Source organism: Cottoperca gobio, chromosome 14 (genome assembly GCF_900634415.1).
Source record: "Cottoperca gobio chromosome 14, fCotGob3.1, whole genome shotgun sequence".
In the NCBI taxonomy this organism is placed as follows: domain Eukaryota; kingdom Metazoa; phylum Chordata; class Actinopteri; order Perciformes; family Bovichtidae; genus Cottoperca; species Cottoperca gobio.
The window spans coordinates 14,814,911-14,836,846 of NC_041368.1; the positions used below are offsets into that span (position 1 = coordinate 14,814,911).

The following is a 21,936-nucleotide window of genomic DNA, read 5'->3' on the forward strand; positions in this document are numbered from 1 at the left end:
GGTGCGCGCGCGCGCGTGCGTGCGCGTGCGAGGCTCGTGGTGAGCGAGAGTGCGTGAGTGCGTGCGTGGCGCGCGAGTGGGTGCGCGCGAGTTCTGCGTGGTTGAGTGCGAGTGAGGCGTGAGTGGAGAGCGTGCGCTGCTGTGAGTGTGCGTGGTGCGTGAGTGAGTGGAGTGCTGTGAGTGAGAGAGAGAGAGAGAGAGAGAGAGAGAGTAGAAGAGGAGAAAAGTGTGAAAGAGGCAGGGACTGAAAGTTAGACGCACCATCATCTAAAACTAGCACAGGCATAAACTTGCTTCTCCATCCACATTCCTCACCTGCCACAGCTATCATATCTCTCTCCTTCACACGTCAGATTTTTAAGATGCTTCATACAAGATTTGGCTCGCAGAAACCAATTCATCAGCAAGAGATAAACATACTAAACGCTAAACACAAGACCTGACACGTTTCTGCTCACACACAACCAGAGTCGTGTGCCATGTTAAATCCGAACAAGAACCAAACACACAATCTGATCTCTTTTAAGTGTACCAACATTGCACGTGGAAAAACCTTAGAATACAGAGGAGAGGGTGTCTTCTTCTACAATAAACTCAACAGACATAAGAAAAACCTCTTTCTGAACACTGGGATGTCCTCTTCACTCCCTGGGAAACATGAGTCATATGACAGGAAGTTGAGGAAGTAGCCAAGTTGGGTCGGGAGGACATAGACAAAAACAATAACACTACACTCCTTTAGGGTTTGTTATGACTTCTTTCAGATTTATGAAAGACATCTTTGGAGGAGAGGTTGCTCCATATCTTCGACTGATTGAAACCAGAAAGAAATGGCAGTATTGCCAAACTGTAGTGTGTAAGCTCTTGTCAATAAAGCTCGATTTAAAAGCGTGATGAAACCGAAGATAGATGGGTTACTTCTAAAAGTCGTGTGAATTCATTTTTGGTGTCGTGTAAACTTCTGAAGAGTATGTCAAATCTTGAAGAAATCCTCCATGAGGAAGACAGAATCTCACATGTCAAAGGCCCTTGTCATGTTTTAAAACTGACACTTCCTTCATCAAAGCTCATCGTGTTTGAATCTGCACCCAGTTCACTTCATCCACAGGAGAAGAGAAAACCAAATGGATATTCACAATAGTGAATGGTACGTTTTAAACACTATAGAGGCAGTCACAAACAGACACAGTCACAAATCTAATCTTGCTGACTGACGGGATATTACTTTGCCACAACTCTCTCTCTACTTCTACCTTGTGCCAGCCTCCGAAGCAGCTGCTTGCGGGCAATGATGCGAGAGAGGCGGAGGGCAGAGCGCCGTTGAGGAGTGTTGCCCAGTCTCAGGTAGTAGTTGTGCCCGTCAGGTGTCATGGCCTCCAAATAAGTTTCCTCATTGGTGCTGTCGCCGTCACTCTCGCTGTCATTACTGCCGCCCTTGACACTTTGATCCATGCTGTCCATGATGTCATCTATTTCCATACTCCTTTTGTCTGTAACGTGATCACTGTCCATGGTGTCCTCAGCGCTCTCTGCATCGTCTCTCGCATCCTCATCCTTAAAAGTTTCTATTCTGTTTGCATTTTCCACATGGTCCAGACTGTTGTATGTTGTCTCTTCATTCCCCGCAGCGTCATCCACACAGCTGTCCACAGCCTCCATAATGTAACAATCTAATCCTCACTAACCTAGCAAGTCTTCCTCCTTCTCACCCTAGTGAGTTGTTATGTGAGCACTCCTGAATTCCTGTCTCGAACATGCCCTCACTGGAAGCCGAAGCAGCTCCCCACCCGCCAGCCTCCTCCCTCACCACAGTCGAACAAACACACAGACTTCATCACACCACCTGACGCAGATGACAGACCTTGTTCTCCACACACACACACACACACACACACACACACACACACACACACACACTTGCACACGCATGCTGACTTCGCAGCTGAGATGGGAGGAAGACTTACAAAGTCTTGCTTCCACAAAGGTCTTTCCTTTTGGTCACATGACCACCAGCCAATGGCATGAGAGTTGAGGGAACACTGCCCTGCTTCCTGATGTTGTGCCAAACACACAATTTGGGACTCTGGCAAATGTGCGTGTGTGTGTGTGTGTGTGTGTGTGTGTGTGTGTGTGTGTGTGTGTGTGTGTGTGTGTGTGTGTGTGTGAAGGGAATATCTGAGATGGAAGATGTGACCAGATTGGGGAGCGGCCAGGAAAAAAAGGACTATCCCAAAGATTAACTGCGGATGTAACATGGGAAAGGGCAGAACAATAGGGACCATGTGGGTGTGTGAGACTGCGCTGAGGAATGTATGTAGGAGCAAACCTATTGTTACTAAAGTTGAGTAGGATTGTAATGCCATTGAGAAAAGTTCTCTAAATCTACATCATCAAGTTCATACCACATGACATTTAACCACATGCCCTGCGTGGGCCTCTAGATAGCAACACATCCAACACAATGTCTGAAATGTGTGACTGAATGATGCCATACTGTAACCAAGCTGGAGGATAAATATATGGAATGCAGTGAACGAGGGAAGCTTATACTTTGACCTAGTTTGACAGATTAGGGATTTGTCAGACAGAGGATATAGGGGGTCATTTTAATTCATTTTAGGAAAATGATAGGCAGGGGGTAAGAGAGGGATGGGGGTGCACGTGAAAAGTAGGGCAAAGCAAAGGCAACTTCAGGTCAGCAGTCACACTCACACGCACCTGATCAGTAGAAAGGTAAAGAGATGTGCATACTCTGAAGTTGTGAAATATATAATGTGTGATTCAATTTGATAAGACTGCCCTCTTGAGGTAATCTGGGACAGATGAATTTACTTTTCTTTAATAACTCTTTATGTCAGTGTTGATACACTGATGGATGCAGAGCACTGAGAACACTTGGGCACAGCATGCTGACACAGTAATGTGATAGTGAACTAAATAGATGTGTGTAAATGGATTGGCACAGGGCAGGGCTGTAGTAAGTGGCCAGCAATTTAATATCCATCTCACCATCTCATCTTACAGCTGGCAAAGACAGGACAGAAATTAAACAGGCAAACTGAAAAATCAGGTATAATATAAATAAATCTAAATGCAATAGCCCTAGTTTGTGACGATACAGTGTTCAGATGTTGTTAAGACCAAAACAAATTAGTGATCTTGTACTTTATTTTTCATGATCCAAGCCTTTGCGTCTAGTGAAAGATATAAACTATAAACTATATCACTGAATACAAATTGCAAGTTCATCCCATTCACAATTAAACATGCATATAGCTCTTAGAGAGTGTGTTTACGCCTACATATTTCATTCTACCATATGATGCCCTTAAGTGAATGTTTTCACTAAAAATATATGCAATACAATAGATATTGTTTACCAAACACAAAGCTACAAGCAGAATAAAAAAGGCAATGTCAAACTAGGAAGAATTAGGAAAAAGCTGCACGTTTCATTATACAAATCCCGTCAGGAGGTTTAAAGTGATCTAAAGGACCTGAATAATGTAACCAGTCTGAGCTCCACAGTCAGTATTTACAAGCTTCAGGGCTCTGACTGTTAAAGCCTGTTCACCTTTAATCTTTAACCTATAGACTTAAATACAGCCAAGAGACCCCATTCCTGAGCATCTAAGGCTGCACATGGGCTCATAAGAGACAAAAAAAAGAACTATCTGAAATGTGACTAAAACTAAAGTGAAGTTACATAAATATATATATATATATATATATATATATATATATATATATATATATATATATATATATATATATATATATATATATATATATATATATTGTAATCCTATACAAAAGAAATGTGGCAGCATCTTGCATATTCTAGAGCTGTAAAAAGAATTGCTTATTAATACAGGTAAACAAAATTCCCTTGGGGGAAACATAAGAAAATGTAGCTTTTGAATTTTGCTAAAGGCTTGAACCAAAGATGAAACCTGAGTTTGTTGATACAGCTTTGAGATTATTTATGAAAGCACACACGAGGTGAGCAGAATTATATGAACTTCAAGTGCATTCAGGGCCACAGGAAGCACTTATAATAATTCAGCTCCACAGTCGCAAAACTGATTCAGTGGTAAAGATTTAGATTTGTGTTATTTAATTTATCTGCAAATATGTTTTCTAACAACACACACACACACACACACACACACACACACACACACACACACACACACACACACACACACACACACACACACACACACACACACGATTGAATGGAACCATGAACACAATCAAAATGTCAAAAACAATCAGTTCAGCCCTGGTGTGTCAATTTGTAAATTAATGCATCCAATATAGATTTGTATGTACATAAGTGTTCTGTTTTATGTGCATTTTTCCTTCATACACCATTTTCCACTCATTCTGAATGTTCATTTTTGTTAACATTATGCTTCATGTAGCAAGTTCATTGTAAAACTCATTGTTCCCTGACAAATACAGTTTCAAATGAAAAACATCTGACCAACTCCCAACATGGACTTCCTTACACAATATGCCATCGCTCTGCCTAATTCATATAGTGGGAAATGCACTGCTGAATACCTGCATAACGCTGAGGTCAGATGTGAACATTTTAAGAATCCAACATCTCAAAATATGATCCAGACAGATGTGAACTGTGTGCCTTGTGAGCTGATGGGCTAAGCAGTGGGGCGAGGGAGGGGGTGCTGGAGGAGGGGCTGTGGGTTTGAGGGTTTTTTGGAGCTTTGGCTAGAGGACAGGATGAAGGGGTGAGATATTAGGGGAAAGAGGATTACTGGGGCAGCAGGTGTTCTCTGATGCTCCATTTGACTGATATTCCTCTCTTATTAATTGTGTACAAAGGCCAGCGTCACTAAAGCAATATTCATCATAGTCATCCATCATGCAACAGTGAAAAAAGGGCCTTTAACACTGCTGGAGTAGCTTATTGCTGGTCACACATGATTTATCACTGCTATGCACTTCAATACCGCTGACCGCACAGTGACTTTGACCGATATCGTGGCCTGTGGTGGTTTGTGGGGTCGTGAATGTGGGAATGTTCATTTTTTAATTTGCTTAAGAGTCAGACATCTCGGTAATTACATTAAACCGAGGAGACGGATGCAGCTCTCTCTCTCTCTCTCTCTCTCTCTCTCTCTCTCTCTCTCTCTCCCCCTCTATCTCTCTCTCTCCCCCTCTATCTCTCTCTCTCTCTCTCTCTCTCTCTCTCTCTCTCTCTCTCTCTCTCGCTTTACCTCACGTTCCTCCCTCTCTGACGCACAGTTGAGAGAGAGAGAGAGACATCTAACTCTGCGCATCCAGGCCACTGTAAATATAGAGCAAACCGACTGACCCCCCCAAACTTGGTGCATTGGCGCGTAGGATAGAATATGGGACTCCGTGCAGATTTGTATACAATCCAAATCCAAAATATGAAATCCTCCTTCGCGCTCTCGAAAATTCAAAAAGCAAAATAAACCTTTCTGCAGATTAGAACAACAAATGTTGAGCGATTGGCATCTGAAGCCCCGGCTGGACTCCTGTCCACAGCACATGCCTGCGCTGTTTTCAGCACTAAATTAGACAATGACCTTCCCAAAATATCGGGGAGCGCGCTGCGCGTGACGCTACAGGCATAACACGGGGGGCTATGTAGAGCACATAGACTGAGATACACTTTTGTCTTCGATATCATTCCAATGTTATTCAGCAAAGTTGTTGTATTGTAGTAGTAAATAGAAATACGGGGAAATTATTGACAAGCAGTGACAAGCAAACGACAAATCCCTGCAGTCAGGAATCAACATAATATATGTTTAATTATTAAACACTATGGGGGTGCTTTAAGGTAACACTTCACGACTCATGTTGCTGTTAGCCTAATCTATTTGACAGAACTGCGTCAGTCAAAATGAGAATGAACTGTATCCCGCATATTAAAACACATTTCACTTCCAATGATGTTGGCGCTCTGACCTGCCAGCCGTCTCTCCCGGACATTCCTCCACAGCAGATCCCAAGCCTTGGACGTGGAGTCCCGCAGCTGCTCACTGATCGACCGCCGCAGCTGTAGCTTGGCAGACCTTCGCTGGCTTGTCATTGCGGTGCAGCCGGACGCATATTCCCTGACTAAAACCAGCGCTCAGTCAACACCCGTTATTCCTCAATCGTCCCTTTATTCCACTGTGAACAGCCCCGGCTGGCTGGGACAGTGCGCCCCTGCTACTGCGTATGGCTGCCGCAATGGTCGTCAGTCACCGCTTCACCTGGTATGAAGCTCCTCGCGCTCTGCGTCACCTTCCTGCACCAGCGGAGGCGGATGAAGTCCTATTCCCGGGATTTGGACCCACTGAAGGTATACTGAGCAATTTTATCCAGGATTTCTGCCCTCCTCAGCCCCTTGCCCTACTCATCTTGGAAGGGCGAAAGTGCAGCAATGTTTCAACATAACTTCTACATGTGAGTCTGGACCGCTGACATGGCGAGCCAGATGTGAGAGGCGGGTTCCCCCCTCCCCTCCTCATGTGTAAGACGCTCTCCCCCCCCCCCCCCCCCCCTCCCCTCTCTCTCTCACTCTCTCTCTATCTCTCTCTCTCTCTCGCTCTCTCTCTCGCTCTCTCTCACGCACACACACTAAACCTACATTTTCTCCATGACCCAAACCCACCCACTCACCCAAACAAGGATCTCTTTCAATCCCCTGGATACACACTAATAACACACGGTCATGCCACACACCCATGCACACAAATTGCAACTGAGTTGTGTTGCCAGGAAGATCTTTCTTTAGCATCTCTGAGTATTCAGTCACAAATCTGACCTCACAGGGCAGCTGTACAAACTGTTGCAACAGACATGTTGGGCCTCACCAGTGACTTGCTTGATAATGCTCCTTATGTTTCTTATTATTTCCCTTTATTTCCAAGTGCTTAATGTCTCATATGTCTCAGGAGACGTAACTAAAACTCAAGCTAATGTCTCAAACAGCTAAGTGTTTCTTATCAACTTCCAAAAAACTAAACCGGAAACGGAGAACAGCAGCATATTCTCACATTCAAGAAGCTGGATAGAGCAAACATTTGGAGCGTTAATTTGTAGATGCATTGGCGATGTTTTTTTTGTTATGTTAACTGTTGTCTAAGTTGCCAGTTATGCTGAGAAATAACTTCCAAGACTTCAGTGGGATTTTCCTTTAACTGCAAATGCAAATCACATGTTTAACTGAATATGTGCTTGACTAACAGAGATAATAGACTCAATGCTCCAGTCAGCCTGACAACCTAAAGTGAAAGTCCACAAACATCAACTGAGCTGTCTCTCTATGTGAGTCTCATTCATCCCTCTGACAGGTCAAGAGATTCATTCTGAGCTCTGACTTACTCCCCTGTTATCCCAGGAATGCCAGACAGAGTGATGAGACGGGCCAGGACGCTCCCTCAGCTGCCGTCCGCCTGACACCATCGGATGTCCCGTTTGTAGTGATGAGTTCCAGGCCAGCATGGATCCATGAGCAGAGACCTGATTCGACATTTCTGCCTGTCGAAACTCGCTCGACATCTAGCGTAGTCAGCAGAATCCTGAACTCATCTGGACACAGAATACCACTTTACTGGTATGGTTGACTGTGATGAACTGGGCTATGAATAATTGCTCGGGAATGAACCATTTACTTTACACACAAAATGTGATTTCTGTAGTTTGATTGGTGTCCCATCATGTTTAAGGGGAAGGTTACTAACGCTGGAGTTCATGGCCTTACTTTCCCTGCCTTGCCCAGCCATGGCCTGGTGTCCGCTGTCAGTTCAGCTGTAGAGAGGCCCGGTAATTTATATTCCTGAGGCGGGCACTGGCAGTCAGCAGTGATGAGAGGGAAAGAATGATGAGAAGCTGAATGGAGAAGGAAGGAGCTGAGGAACCGAGGGGAGACTAAAGCAGCGTTGACTGACAAGACCATCAACATATAGAACATCCGGTGCGGGACGAGAGGAACCAAGAAAACGTGCTAAATGATTCATGTAATAAAACGTCTGATGAAATTTCCTTTTCTGTTTCAATTCTGATTAGAAAACAGCCTAATGGGCTTCACGAGGATCATATTTGCAAATAGGATGAGACAAATTTCATAGTCACACGGTATGTTTCTATCACATGTAATTATATTCAAATGGGGGAAATTAAAAGGGAGGAGAGCGGGAATAATGGAGCAGTATTCATTCTGCAAAAGAAGTTGGTGAAGAGAGGAAGATATTTAAAGTTACTTGCTGTCGATGCAAAATCTAAATCTATATATTAGGAGCATATTTACAATATATTATATAGATGCAAGCCTAACATATGCACACACATATCATGAACATGTTTCATCTCCTAGTGGTTCATTTGAAGTTTGTTTGCAGACATTACACATACAAATGTCAAATATCGAGATGCAACTATGCAATGTTTTCATTGTAGATATTAATCATTTAAACTAAAAAATAGAAAGGAAATATGAAAGAATGCCTACCAGAATTACCTAAAGCCCAAGGTGACATCTTCAATTGTCTTGTTTTGTAGCCTAACTATTGATTGTCGGATAATAACTGATGTAAGCATCTGCATCTGTTGTATCAGCTCTTTTTGTTGGTTTGGATTCCACAACATATGCAGGTGTATGGTATTGATTTGTGAGCGATGCCAAGGATCTCTCAAAAGAACATGTAGGTATTGGATGTTGTTGTGCAGACTTATATTTTGAGTAGGAGAGCACTAATCATGTTGAGGAGAGGACTGAAAAAGCAGACAGGAGAGGAAGGTGGTGAACCTGCGTGTGCCATGGCAGGAAGATGATGTTGAGAGAATGCGAAGGGACTGTGTGGATCTAAATCATGTACTGTATGTGCTTTAAAAACAGGTAGAAGATGAACCGCCAAATGTCTTGAAGAGAGTCATTAAAGACAAGGTTCTTACTTCAGACTTATGTCTGTGAACCTCCTGCAGGTTTGCTGACGTATCCCTGTGTCTCATATATATTCAGGGAGAAGACAAAAGTTGATGTGCCACTTCCAACGCATGTATCCGCCTGTCACATTCAGAAGGGTGACAAACTACGTGCACACAGTGAAGTAACAGTCCTAATTGGAGAAAACAAGAATCTTCAAGCATCCAAGTGAAAGGTGCTTTACATGGCATGTTGCTGAATGCTGGAAAGCTTTCCTATCCCTTCCTATTCTGTTCTTCAACATATTATTATGATGATAGGATTTTGCTTTGAATGTGTGTGTGTGATATATATTTGCAGCAATTATTTCAAAGAAGAACGACTTTTTTTTAAAGAAATGACGTCTGTGTGACAGATTGCTTGTGCATTTTGTACAACTGCATGCGTGTGGTCGAAGTTATGACATAACTGATACACACATACACCAAAATGGGTTATTTTTCAACCGTGAAACACAGCGTAACACCAAAGTGTAACATAAACCCTAAACGTACCAGACAGAGTGACGGCATGGCGACCAACCTTCTTAACACTAAAAGAGACGTACTGTAAACATACTACGATACGTATAGACGTGAATAGCAAATTAATGTAAATAACGCTAAACCCATACAAATACAAAGCATGCCTAAACTAATGTATAAGTGGATGCATATGTATTGGGTTTACATATACACACACATATACACACTTTACTTTGTGACCCATGTTGCCTGTGAAAATGCTTTCATGTGTGGGCTGCAGGAATAAGGGAAACACACTATCACAGCCAACGACAGGCACAACAGCTTTATAATCAGAGGACTTTGACATAAATCTGAGAGGATTAGCAGCAACAATTTATCCAATAATCGATTAGTCGACCGATAGAAAAATAATTGCCAACTATTGTGATGATCAATTAATCGAAACTGAAATAAGTCATGAAAAATATCAGTATTCAGCATCTCAAATATGGAGATTTCCTGCTTTTTTCTGTGTTATATCATTGAACATAATAGCTTTGGGTTTTGGACCGACAAACCAAGACATCACTCTGGACTTTGAGAAACTAGGATGGACATTTTTCACTAATTCCTAACATTTTATAGACCAAGAGATTAATCCATTAATCAGAAAAATAATCGGCAGATTAATCGATAATGAGAATAATCATTAGTTGCAACCTTTAACTCTTTGGTAAATGTATTGGGATATATACATTATAGAAGAGAGAGAAGAGATTTAACATGCAAGCTTCAGTTTACTCGTCTTGAAGAGTACTACTCAGTTGTATATTGTCTTCTGAGGCTCTGCATGGAGCTTTCTTAAATCTTAAAAATATTCACCCATCTCGAGACTGAAAGTCACTATATCTGCTGCTTTAGTTTGGACCATTATTTTTTAAAATCTGTTTCTTATGAATCCCCTAAATTTCATAGAAGTGACGTACGACATTGCTGGAGGAACCCTTTCAAGGAACAATATGTTATCATCTCAGTGAAAGAGAAATTAAAACGTTAATAGAGCTGCAGCACAGCCAACATTGACCTTTAACACAAACATTGGTCACGTTTTCTCAAAAAGGCATCAGACATCTCATTAGAACGGAGAACTGTGAAAAGTAATACTGCTCTTTCATTTGTTTTTTTAAAGAAAGGATGAAGGATGAAATGTCTTACCAGTAACTCAGAAGAAACAGAGTGGATTGTGGGTTGAGGTCAAGAGACAGAAGGAGTGAGAAAGAAAGAGGCCACAGGTCAGAAATTAAACACTTCTGTAGGAAAACCACAAAACTTCCAGTGACTTTGATCTAGGGTCAGTTTTAAATGTCTCCGCTGTGATGTTGAAGGCTATGATATGTGGATGGTAAGCTGGTCTTTGAGGTCAACCTCTACCGGGCAGGGAGAGAAAACACCACAAAAACACTGTCTCACAGCAGCAGCCAATCAAAACACCAAACTAACACATTCCAGGGCTCAAACAGCAAATCAAAGCAGCACAATGCACATGTTCTCCGGACAGACCCGGGATCTGACTTTCAGAACAAATACACAGCCAAGCATGGGCGTCTCCACTGGGAGAGCAATCAGATCCTGCAGCGGTTACAGAAATGAACAGGGGTGGTTTGGAGAAGGCAGGATTGGAGGCAGACGAGGTGAAGGTGGAGCAGGGGGAGGAGGTCGAGTTTCTCCCTCTTCATCCTGTCAGGTCCTTTCAGGTTAGGAAATTGTATCATCAAAGCCCTCTCTTGTATTATCTGTCTCTAATGGCTAGAGATGATTTTACAATTAATGCTTCCATATACTGCCTGAAAATCATTCTTACTGAGCTGCAACGATTAGTGGATAGACATAAAATGCTGTTTTCAGCCTCTCAAATATGAAGATTTTCTGCTTTTTGGACAAGACATTCAAAGACATCACCTTGGACATGTTACTAAAAATATTTCTAAATCACAATTACAAATGAAAACTTAATGTATTCATCAATCCCAGTCACTGTCTCCCCGGTCTTTGCTTCTATTTTCAGCAACACGCAGTCATTCAGGACACGCTGCTCAGCTCACTTGACTCTACTGTTTGAGACTGAAACACACACACGCATGCATAATCTGCCCATACTTGTACTGTATTTCACCTCAACAACTGATTAGTTGAAATTGTTGGTTGCACTGCAATCAAAACGAAACAAATCCAGACAGAGAATCTTCTTTTTACAACAGAATCATTTCTCATCCTGTGAAATACATTTCTGCAGCTTGTTACCAGTGAGCACCACCAGTCTGCTTAAAGTGGAAAACCTCAAGATTAAATCAAACCATTGAACAGATGGCACATAGCATCTCACACACACACACACACACACACACACACACACACACACACACACACACACACACGCACGCACGCAGACGCACTCACGCACACACACGCCTAATCATCTTACTATGAATCACATAGTAATTCCATATGTTGCTCACTTCCTCCAAAAGCTTCTCTAAGAGCAATGCTGAAGGATTTGAATGCCAGCATCTGTTTATGTGTTCAGTCGCGAGCGTGTTCTTTACTTTCAGCAACTCTACATGAGCTGAAAACTGTATATTTATCAAAAAAGCAGCTTAGTAGAATCGCTTCTATGTAATTAGACTCATTTATGGAGAGGTAAATAAAAGCAAAACAACAAAACAATCTCAATTGCACAATGATCCATAGATCCATGCTTAGACATGTTTTATTCAGAGGTGATTTTGCTAACTTGACCCGTGACTTTGACATCAGATTGACACTGTGATTGACAGGTTTTCCTTGCAAAAGCAAAGGCAGTGAAGACTCAGCAAGAGAGGAATGACGAGAGGAAGACAGGCCATGATGGCACTGGAGACCCCAAATTAAGGCAAGAAAATAAACAATAAAGATGTGAGGTCATTTTTGTTAAAAGCTTCCAAGAGATTTGATTTTCCAGTTGAAGAAGGAAAACCTCTGAGTGGAAACGATTGATATTTTCCAGATCTTCAGAGTTTAATGAGCACAGTGGAATAGACAAATAACACATTTTTAAAACGATTATTTAAGGATCTGTATGCTTATCATGTGTAATCATAAACGGGTCTGAACTGAAACAGCAACAAGGACCCAACACTGTTCACATGGGCTTGAATCAACAGTATCAGGATGTCTCTGTCAATATTGTTACACCAGTCGTCAAAGAATGCTGCTCCGGTCAATTCCTTCAGAAAAATGGGCCGGGAGGAAAGTGGGTCAGAAGATAATTCAGAGTGTCTATCCCTATACTTTCTCTCCAGTAACAACAACAACTTCCCTTGTATGACTTGCAATGATAAGTCTGTTGACATCGCCCACCTCCTATTCTGAAGACTGGAGCAGGAGATGGCTATCACTGTGCCCTGCCTGAGGCCAGGGGACACAAAGCAAAGGTTAGGTGTAAGGACCAAGGAGGAGAGATGATACAGATGAGAAAAAAGGGAAATGGGGCCTAGGATATGGGAAGCAGACTCACCCCGAGGTATAAAGTATGGAACTGAATGGGGAGGGGTAGATGTTGTATTTGGAGATAGACGAGGGGGTTTGAAAGCCGAGTGCGGAGGGCTACGGGTTACAGACTGTGGTATGGAAGTAGCAGGACCTGGGGCAGGACCAGGAGGGGAAACAATAGCTAATGGAAACGGAGGAAACTCCACAGGTCATGGGAGTGCAGATCACATGCTGATAGGAGGCCTTGTTGCAGAGTGTCTCATTTTAAAAGGCACTTAGGAGCGATACACATATAGTTAGGGTTTTAGCTGTTAAAATAAGCATTTTAGCAGGAAAATCCTCAAGGAACCTCTTTCCTCAAGACTTTTGCTCTGTGCTAGTATAGGGTTGCAGGACCACACACGAACACACAAGTGTGCACAGGCAATATACACACATACAGTTTGTGTGTCGCCAAACCCACATGCCAACACATACAGTACACACATAAATACACAAGTAGAGTTTTACAATCTTTCAGCTCGTTGTTTTGGTTTTATGGCCTGCATCTTACTGTTTTGGTTACTGTGTTGTTTCCAGTCGCAGCAGGCAGCTGTAATCAGTGGCAAAGCTCTAAAAACGGTGTGCTGCCTACAAAGCACCAAACAGCAGACAGACAGCGTTAGATGGTGAACATTGTTGAGCATTTATAGATCTATAGAGCTGGATATTTCCCTCAGGAACCAGAGCTCAAAGGAGAGCGAACACTGGACATTCATCAGGCTCACAACATATCTTCAAATGAATGACAACATTGGTCTGTGTCTTAATAGGCAACTCGTGTATGACACGTTCATCATAACAAACTCATACTACATGTAGTCTTTGGACACATAGGACTACAAGTTTATTCCTATTTCAAAATATGTGTACAGTGAATGTGTGTGTTGCAACTCATGTTCATGCATGTTTTTTTGCACATGAAAAAAAAGGCATTGGAGGCAACACACAGGCTTCATAGAGAGGTGTATGGAGACACACATACAATCAATGCAGCACAGCAAACAGTTACAGTGAAATAAAGATGGAAAATAGACATGGAAACAAACATGTTTGGGTCGAATTACAGTTCTAACGATCAGAAGAGACAGCAGAGGGCAGAAAGACAGAGGGAAAATGAAAAGGGAGAGGTGAGGAAAGGAACAGAGGGAGAGACTGGGACGACAGCCAAATCCACTTCCAGACTTGTTAAAGCACTGCTGCAATATTCACACACACACACACACACACACACACACACACACACACACACACACACACACACACACACACACACACACACACACACACTTAATAAGGGACCTCCTAGCATCACAAACCTTTAATGTATGCACTCTGGTGGGTCTACACATCACGCTACGCACACACACACACACGCACACACACGTTAACACCACAACAAGCCACTGTTATTAAGTTATAAATGTTTATTGCAAGTTAATTGCTGAGCCAACTGCTTTTCTGTGTGAGATATCTTTTGCATAACACATAGCGGCAGTATTAAAGTTTTTTTCACAGACTCATAAATAGTCATATATACATGGACAGACTGAACCCTCTGACACTTTTAGCACATTTAGTTAAAAGAAGCTGTTAATGAAGTGTGCAAATTTACTAACAGCTAAAACGAGAGGAATAAACTTTGGGTTGAATGTCAGCATGACACTACCTCCAGGGAAGGGACACACTAAAAGGATTCACGGGCCATATAGGTTGAGATTATCCACAGCCTCCCCGGGCGCTTTCTAACAATGTGAAGATACTGATGGATTATATGTTTTTTTGTAATAATCCTGGACTACAGTGAACCTGTAGAGAATGTGTGTCAGTGAGTGTTTGGGTCACGTCAAGGTCATTCATAGCTTATCACTGTTTTAAAATAGCAGCACTCTTCTAAAATATCTTTGAGGGGCAATTGTTACCAGAGCAGTGAACTAGTGCAGTTTATCTGAAACAATGTAGAGCTGGAAGGAACAGCTGGAACTTCATACTTCAGATTCATGTACCGGTAGGTTTATCTTTGATTCTTTTTGCGTGAAATAATCTGTGATGAAACGATTCATTTTTAATATACACATGCACTGGGTGGGGAGTGACAGGTTAGAGTTATTGCTCAAAGGTGGGGCAAAGTAATTGTTTTGCAAGTCACAAGTAAATCTCATGTCTTGGCAGTCCTGTGGTGGAAGTGCCAAGTGAAGACCAAAAAGTGCGGAGTTGAGTGCAAATCCTAAACTTTGTGTTTCAAGTCCTAAACGTGAGAATTAATTGTCTGTTTTCTGGTCGCCACTGCTGAATCCGTTTTTTCCTTCCTGTGTGTGCAACTTGATTGGCTGCCAAATTTCAATAAGTATTTACATTTTTATTTAAATGAAAATGAAGAATTGCTTTGCTTCGTTCGTTTTAAGAGATTTATTTTCCGTAAAGGCTGAAAAAATCAGGCTTTTGTGCACGGGTAGTCGAGGTAACAGTCGGCACCGTGGAGGTGACGTCAAAGATTAAGAGACCACTGAAATGCAAATGAGATCAAGTAAAGCGCTTAAGCATGTATACAAAAATACTCCTTTGTTATTGCATATTAATTTTTCCAAAAGAAATGTATTGAAAATAAATCCTTTCATCTTTCCAGGGATTAAAAAATTCCCCCAGTGGCTTTAGGGTAGATTTGATTTAAACCACATACCATCATGGCATGCACTCGCTCATACACACACCCAGAGACAAGTCACACTGAAAAGAATACATCAAAAGATATACGCTAAGGATGATTACAAAAATCTCCAGCGTGACAAGAGGACCCTCAGCAGAGAACACAGGTATGAACACCAGTTAAAACTATCTGGGAGGAATTCCCCGTTTATCTGGCAGAGGGTGGACTGAATGTCAGCTATGTGAGCAGAGATATGTGCATATCATATCCTGTCCCTTTGCAGCTAAGACACGGCCCACACAGGCCGATAAACACTTGATTGATTAGACAGGAGTGTTTCCTCATATCAGAGGAGAAAATAAATACTCTCAAGTGAGACAAACAAACCTGAAGCACGAAAGCCCAAACAGTGAAACCAATCTACACCCCTCGCCCAGCGCTGCCGTGTTTGTATGTAATGTTTCTGTCTCACAGACAAACACACACCCTCTTAAACTCGTCGTATGCCACCGTCGGCATCACCTCTGACCTCCCTGCAGCCTCTGGGGCCTCATTACCCACACTGCACTTCTCCTCCGTGGACTATTATTGACAGTCATGTGAGCCTCTGTGATGGTCATTGGAGACACCCAAACATATACACACATATACAAGCGTATACGCACACAAAAATAAACAACCCCCCAGCGTGGCAAATGCGAGACATCTCCCGGGGTTGCCGTTAACTACAGTCGCCATGACGCCTGTGCTTGTCAATCAAAAATGGACACGAAGGATAAGAGATATGGACAGAGGTCAGAGTTGGACTCATTAATCATCTTCTCAGACTCTCGTATCACTGTCTCTGAAAACTTCAGTCCCAGAGGGGAAAGGGAAAAACTAAATACTAAATAAATAAGTACATTATAAAAGCTCTGTTTTTGTTCTGGTGAAGTGTGATGAGCTTCTGAGTGTTAGCACGACACAAATTCAGCTAAACCAAAACTTCAAAGCTCAAAGTGTTTGTGTTTTTTTTGTATGCGCTCGCCCGCATATCTTTGTTTATGCACCTGAATATGCATGTGTTGTGTATGTGTACAGGCAAGGCTTGTGTGTGTGTGTGTGTGTGTGTGTGTGTGTGTGTGTGTGTGTGTGTGTGTGTGTGTGTGTGTGTGTGTGTGTTATACTAGAAACAGTATATCATTACTTCTGGGTGGTTGAGGTTTGACATACTGGCTGGAAATCCTGTGGGAGACATTCCCAGAAGTCCAGTTTTATCCCAAAGCGGGAATGCAAACAATCCAACTGAATGGATACTGAACGCACACAAGCCCCTCCTCACACACAAACACACACAAACCCACACACACACACACACACTCACTCATACTTTAAGGGTTATCATACCTGCTGATCTACTGGTCATCCTTGCAGCAGCCTGAAATGAAAAAAGAAAAGAAAATACACAGTGAATACCAAAACAAAAGCAATACAATATACAAACACTCAGTGGACACATGAAAACTCTCAAGCTTTGGAGAATGTAAACTCAACGTCAGCCAAAGGCAATGATTCAGTTTCCCTGATGCACACTCTCCTTGTACAGCAGCAGCGGTAGCTACGCTGGGAACATTTATATTTGGTTTAACAAGCACAAACCGATTTCCTGAGTGTGTTTATGCCATACAATAAGGTCATAGCAAAACCCCACATCCGTACAAAGGTCTTCAGGAGCAGGGGTTTACCCGATGATGCACCTGCAGTTTTGCAATTACACAGGAAATTCTGCATGAGTCCCCGTGGTCTTCCCTCAACTCTGAGATCATTTACTGGATATTACAAAAACAAAGAAGTAATCGTCGTACCTGTCAATTGAAGTTTTAAAAAGACAAGAGGTGTACTGAAATTAGAATTTCATATAAAAACAGTGATTTGCATTGTTTTTGAAAATAGCAGGAAATTCTTTCTCAGTGAAAAGATCTCTTACGAACCAGAGAATGCCAACTAATCATTTCAATGAAGTATTCATGAAATGGTGTTAAAAACCAATGTGGAATTCTTACTTTGTTATATTATTAACTATAGTTCTGCCACAAAAACAATCTTTAAAGTGTGGGTCATCTGCAGTAGTTGGTTTCAACTGTATTGATTTGGCTAACAGATAGAAAATAAACAATGAAATATTCAATGTTTTCTTTAAAAAATGATAAAACAATGACAACAATTTATTTTAAAAAATGACTGGAATGCTGCAATTCTTCTACAAATATACAAAATATGCTCTACATTTGGAGCCGAGAAAAACAACATGTATCTGTGTGCGTGTGTGCGCGTGTGCGCGTGTGCGCGTGTGTGCCCGTGTGTGCGTGTGCGTGTGCGTGTGTGCGTGTGTCCGTGTGCGTGTGCGTGTGTGCGTGTGTCCGTGTGTGCGTGTGTCCGTGTGCGTGTGCGTGTGTGTGTGTGTGTGTGTGTGTGTGTCCATGTCAGTTTGGACAGCTGTACTTTATCAGTCACGGTTGGGGGAAAATAAACCCACTCCTCAGCATTAGTCTGATCCCACGGCCCCTGCTGCTCTCTCTACCTACCCACACATACACACACATACACACATACACACACACACACACATACACTCACACACACACACACACACACACTCACACACACACACACACACACACACAGACACACACACACACACACACACACTCACACACTCACACATACACACACACACACACACACACACACACTGTATTATTCAGAGGCATGCTAATGAACGTGCAACAAATATTGAGAAATTCTGCCAAAAACAATCCTAACTCAATCTCCACTTACTAGCTTTTTCCAGAGCTCTTAAGCACATGTTCTGTCAAACTGCTATTTTCAAGATCAAGAATGAAATTTCCTGCTCCATTTATGAGACAACATGGATTAGAAGTCTGAAGAGCGCTAACAGCAACTGAGTGTTAATGCCAACTAAGCAAAAATGCATCTACTGATGAAGACCAGGTGATTGAAAGCTCCAGGAAAAGCAAGAAAGTGGACCTTGAATCGGCATTGTTTTTCAAACTACTATCTCCATTGTAAAGAATAAACATTCACGCTAAATGTTTCCATTATTTACAATTATGAAATATTAATTAAACCCATTTCCACATTTTCTCTTCGCTTCCCTTCATCTTGCACTTGGTAAACAGTCGTGTGTTTGTGATGAGTTTTTGTTGATGCCGCAGTGCTGACACAGGAACAGCTGACCTTGCATACTGCTGTATATGGAACAGAGCTGTCTCATCCTTTTACTTTCACCTTATTTACACAACAGCAGGGGACATGCAGACTGGACAGAAGCCTGGAGAGAGGGAGGAGGGAGGATCGAAGAAATGGCAGGGAGTACATCTATTTTAAAGAAATAGTCAAAAGTGAAAGTGAGGAAAACACTTACTTTCCTGTAAAGACCTTTGGGTAGAAATCCCCACCAGTGTAAGACAAAGAATATAACAAGGCAGTGCAAAGATCTGTTTCAGCACACTCACTGTCCACAATTATACAGCACACAAAAGGACTGAGTCTGAAGGTTTAACTTTAAAAGATGTGACAAATGGAGTTTGGTAGACATCAAAACATTTCCTGAGATGGTTAACTTAACTTAACTTATATCAATCAGGCGTGTCTGCAGAGTCAGCTGCAAAGTGTTAGATGTGGTTCCAAACCAGCGTCCATGCTGTTTCTTAAGAGCGAGTGAGGCAATGAGTAAACAGCAGGTTTGAACTAAGTCTGTAAGATGATCAAATTGAGTGAAAACCACAGACATCATATCTGCTTGTGAGCGGTAACCTGACGTAATAATCAGTAGACAAACACTGCGCCAGATTGGATTTCACATGGCAGAAGCTGCAGTAGACTGTAGCCATGTTGCACTTGTGGTTAAATACAGTATTCAGGGACGAACCATCTATAATGTGTAGTGAATAGTAGCAGGAAGTATTATACACAAACATAACCTCAACCACTCATCATAGTTACTCAGATTCACCACAAAGTCTCTCCCGACATATAACAAGTTGTGGCCGTGAAGTTCAGAGTTTTAGCAGACTGACTCAACATTTTCAATAGAACTCACAAACACTCTCAGACACAAGATAGTTTCTCTCACCCTGGCCCGTCGAGCATGGAGGTGTGTAGGGGACGAGAGGGACGAACGGGTCAATGGTCTGCTGCGGGTCAAAGGTCGTGAGTGCTGCCTGGTCAGTGGCTCTGGCTTGTCTGGAGCTCTGAAGGTTCCCTGATCCTGACTCAGCGATCGGCTCGTCGTCCTGCCCTCAGCCGGAGCACCCTGGGAGGACAGAGAATAAGAAGTCCGATAGCTTCTTTAGTCTAACACAAGACACTATAACGCTAATTGAGATTGAAGATTCCTTCTTGACCGTGGAAACAGCAGTGGACAAACACAGCCTCACCACAACTTCTACTCAATAGCTTTTTTTTTTTAAAGCTTTTGATCATATCACATGGTCTTCTTCAGCAGATAAAGTTTCCCAGTGGTCAAAATACAGTTAAAAATGTCCACTTCCAGGACTTCTCATCCGTGTTGGCTTAAAAGAAATGTCATAAAACATGCATCCTGTCACTTTTAAGCCAAGACAAGAAATCCTTAAAGTTCCCAGAATAAATGGAAATATGGGAAACTCCGCTGCAAGCAAGGTCATATTATCAAAAGCACCGGAACAGCTTCTAAAAGGACTTAGTGGGAGAGGTTGTTTTTGTCAGCTATAAAACTATTGTTTGACACAAGTTATGAATAAGGCAAGTCACAGCCAAAAGGTCAACCTCAGTATAAAATCCTCCATTCAGTAGTAGACATTGTAAAATGATCACCACAGTCAATTATACAAACTGTGTTTTTACTGCTAGTGTTTCTCAGGTGACAACATAAACCCCGTTAGTTATTGTTTTACCTTTCTTCTTCCTCCCCATTGTAAGAAAACTCTTTTTTATCATAATGCTGTCAAGACAACTTACATACAGTTCAAACTGCTACCAATTCTTCTAACTGCTTGTCTTGTTTGCTAATATTAATGGCAGTTATGTCTCAAAATAAAAGATTTTTTTCATATACTGTAGCACCTTAATTATCAGTGTCTAGATGTGTCTCCTCCAGTCTCTTACCCCAGTCCCTGTCTTCACGTTACCTGCCTCTTCAGCAGCTCTCTGCATCTCTGTTTGATTTCTGTGGAGTTTTTAGTGGAGCTGGTGGGGAGTGTTTGAAGATATAAGACACCGCTGATGATGCGTCGGCACTTCTCTCATTCTGAAAAATCCCCCCTCATCCATCCCATCCTTGCTCCCCCTGTGTCTTAGCTCAGTGACAACACTGGAAAGTCCATCCTTGCTTGACCTTGTGACTCAACTACTGTACCGATTACTGCGGGAAGACCCGCTGCTGCGCTTCCCGCTCTCCCCTCCCGTCCAACACTGAGCTCAAAACATGCATGTGTGTGAAAATGTGTGTGTAACTGAAAGTGCGGGAGGAATGTTATACATTTTTGTAAACAGCGTCGAGAATCCAATCTTCAAATGCGTGCACAGAGAGACACAATTTCCCTTCATCACAACATACAATGCTTGGCTGTGTAGAAAATTCCCTTTCTGACCCTGTGCAGCATTTCCATCATAGAGACGGCATGAGGCCATTGCTAATTTCTAACTATGCGGTCACAACTAGATAACAACATCAAGGACACTGTGTCCCCAAAACAAAGTACAGCTCAAACTGAAAGTCTGTGAATTTCTCATCTGAATTTCTAATTTTGGCATAACTTTTTTTATGATGAGCATTTTCTTTCCGTTCTTTCTCATTTCACCAGCAGGAACCTCATGGAGAACATTCCCACAGTGGAAAGTCCATCGATCAGAATACAGTCTAAGAGTTTAGAGACACGCTAGTGGCTTTGGCAGACTGTACCCAGGCACAGCGGTTCTTTAAGCTAAATGCTAACATCAGCATGCCAACATGCTCACAATGACAATGTTTACCATGTTCATCCTCTTAGTTTAAAGAGTTAGTTGCTTAACTTTGCTAATTACCAATAAGCAAAGTAAAGTACAGCTGAGACCGATGGGAATGTCATTAGTTTCGCAGGTATTTGGTAAACCAAAAGTACTGGACAAGTTTAACTTAAATAAAATGTTGAGCTCATGATGACGTTAGACGAATTTCTGTAAATTACTAACAAATAAAATGAATCTTGTCTGATTGCAGGACAGTAAGCAGGGAATGAATATTAAAAGATTGGAGTGAAGACAGTTACGCATTACCGTCCTGT

The 21,936-nt window shown here is 42.1% G+C and overlaps 1 protein-coding gene across 1 annotated transcript in view; it reads right to left on the reverse strand.

Moving 5' to 3' along the window:
* Positions 1 to 20,839, reverse strand: part of stard13a (StAR related lipid transfer domain containing 13a) — a 39,154-nt gene extending 18,315 nt beyond the window's left edge. Inside the window, 3 exon segments of the mRNA XM_029447777.1 lie at positions 17,018 to 17,048; positions 19,767 to 19,946; positions 20,780 to 20,839. Of these exon segments, the coding sequence (XP_029303637.1) occupies positions 17,018 to 17,048; positions 19,767 to 19,946; positions 20,780 to 20,827 (259 nt within the window). The 5' untranslated portion in view covers positions 20,828 to 20,839.
* Positions 20,840 to 21,936: the final 1,097 nt, after the last annotated feature.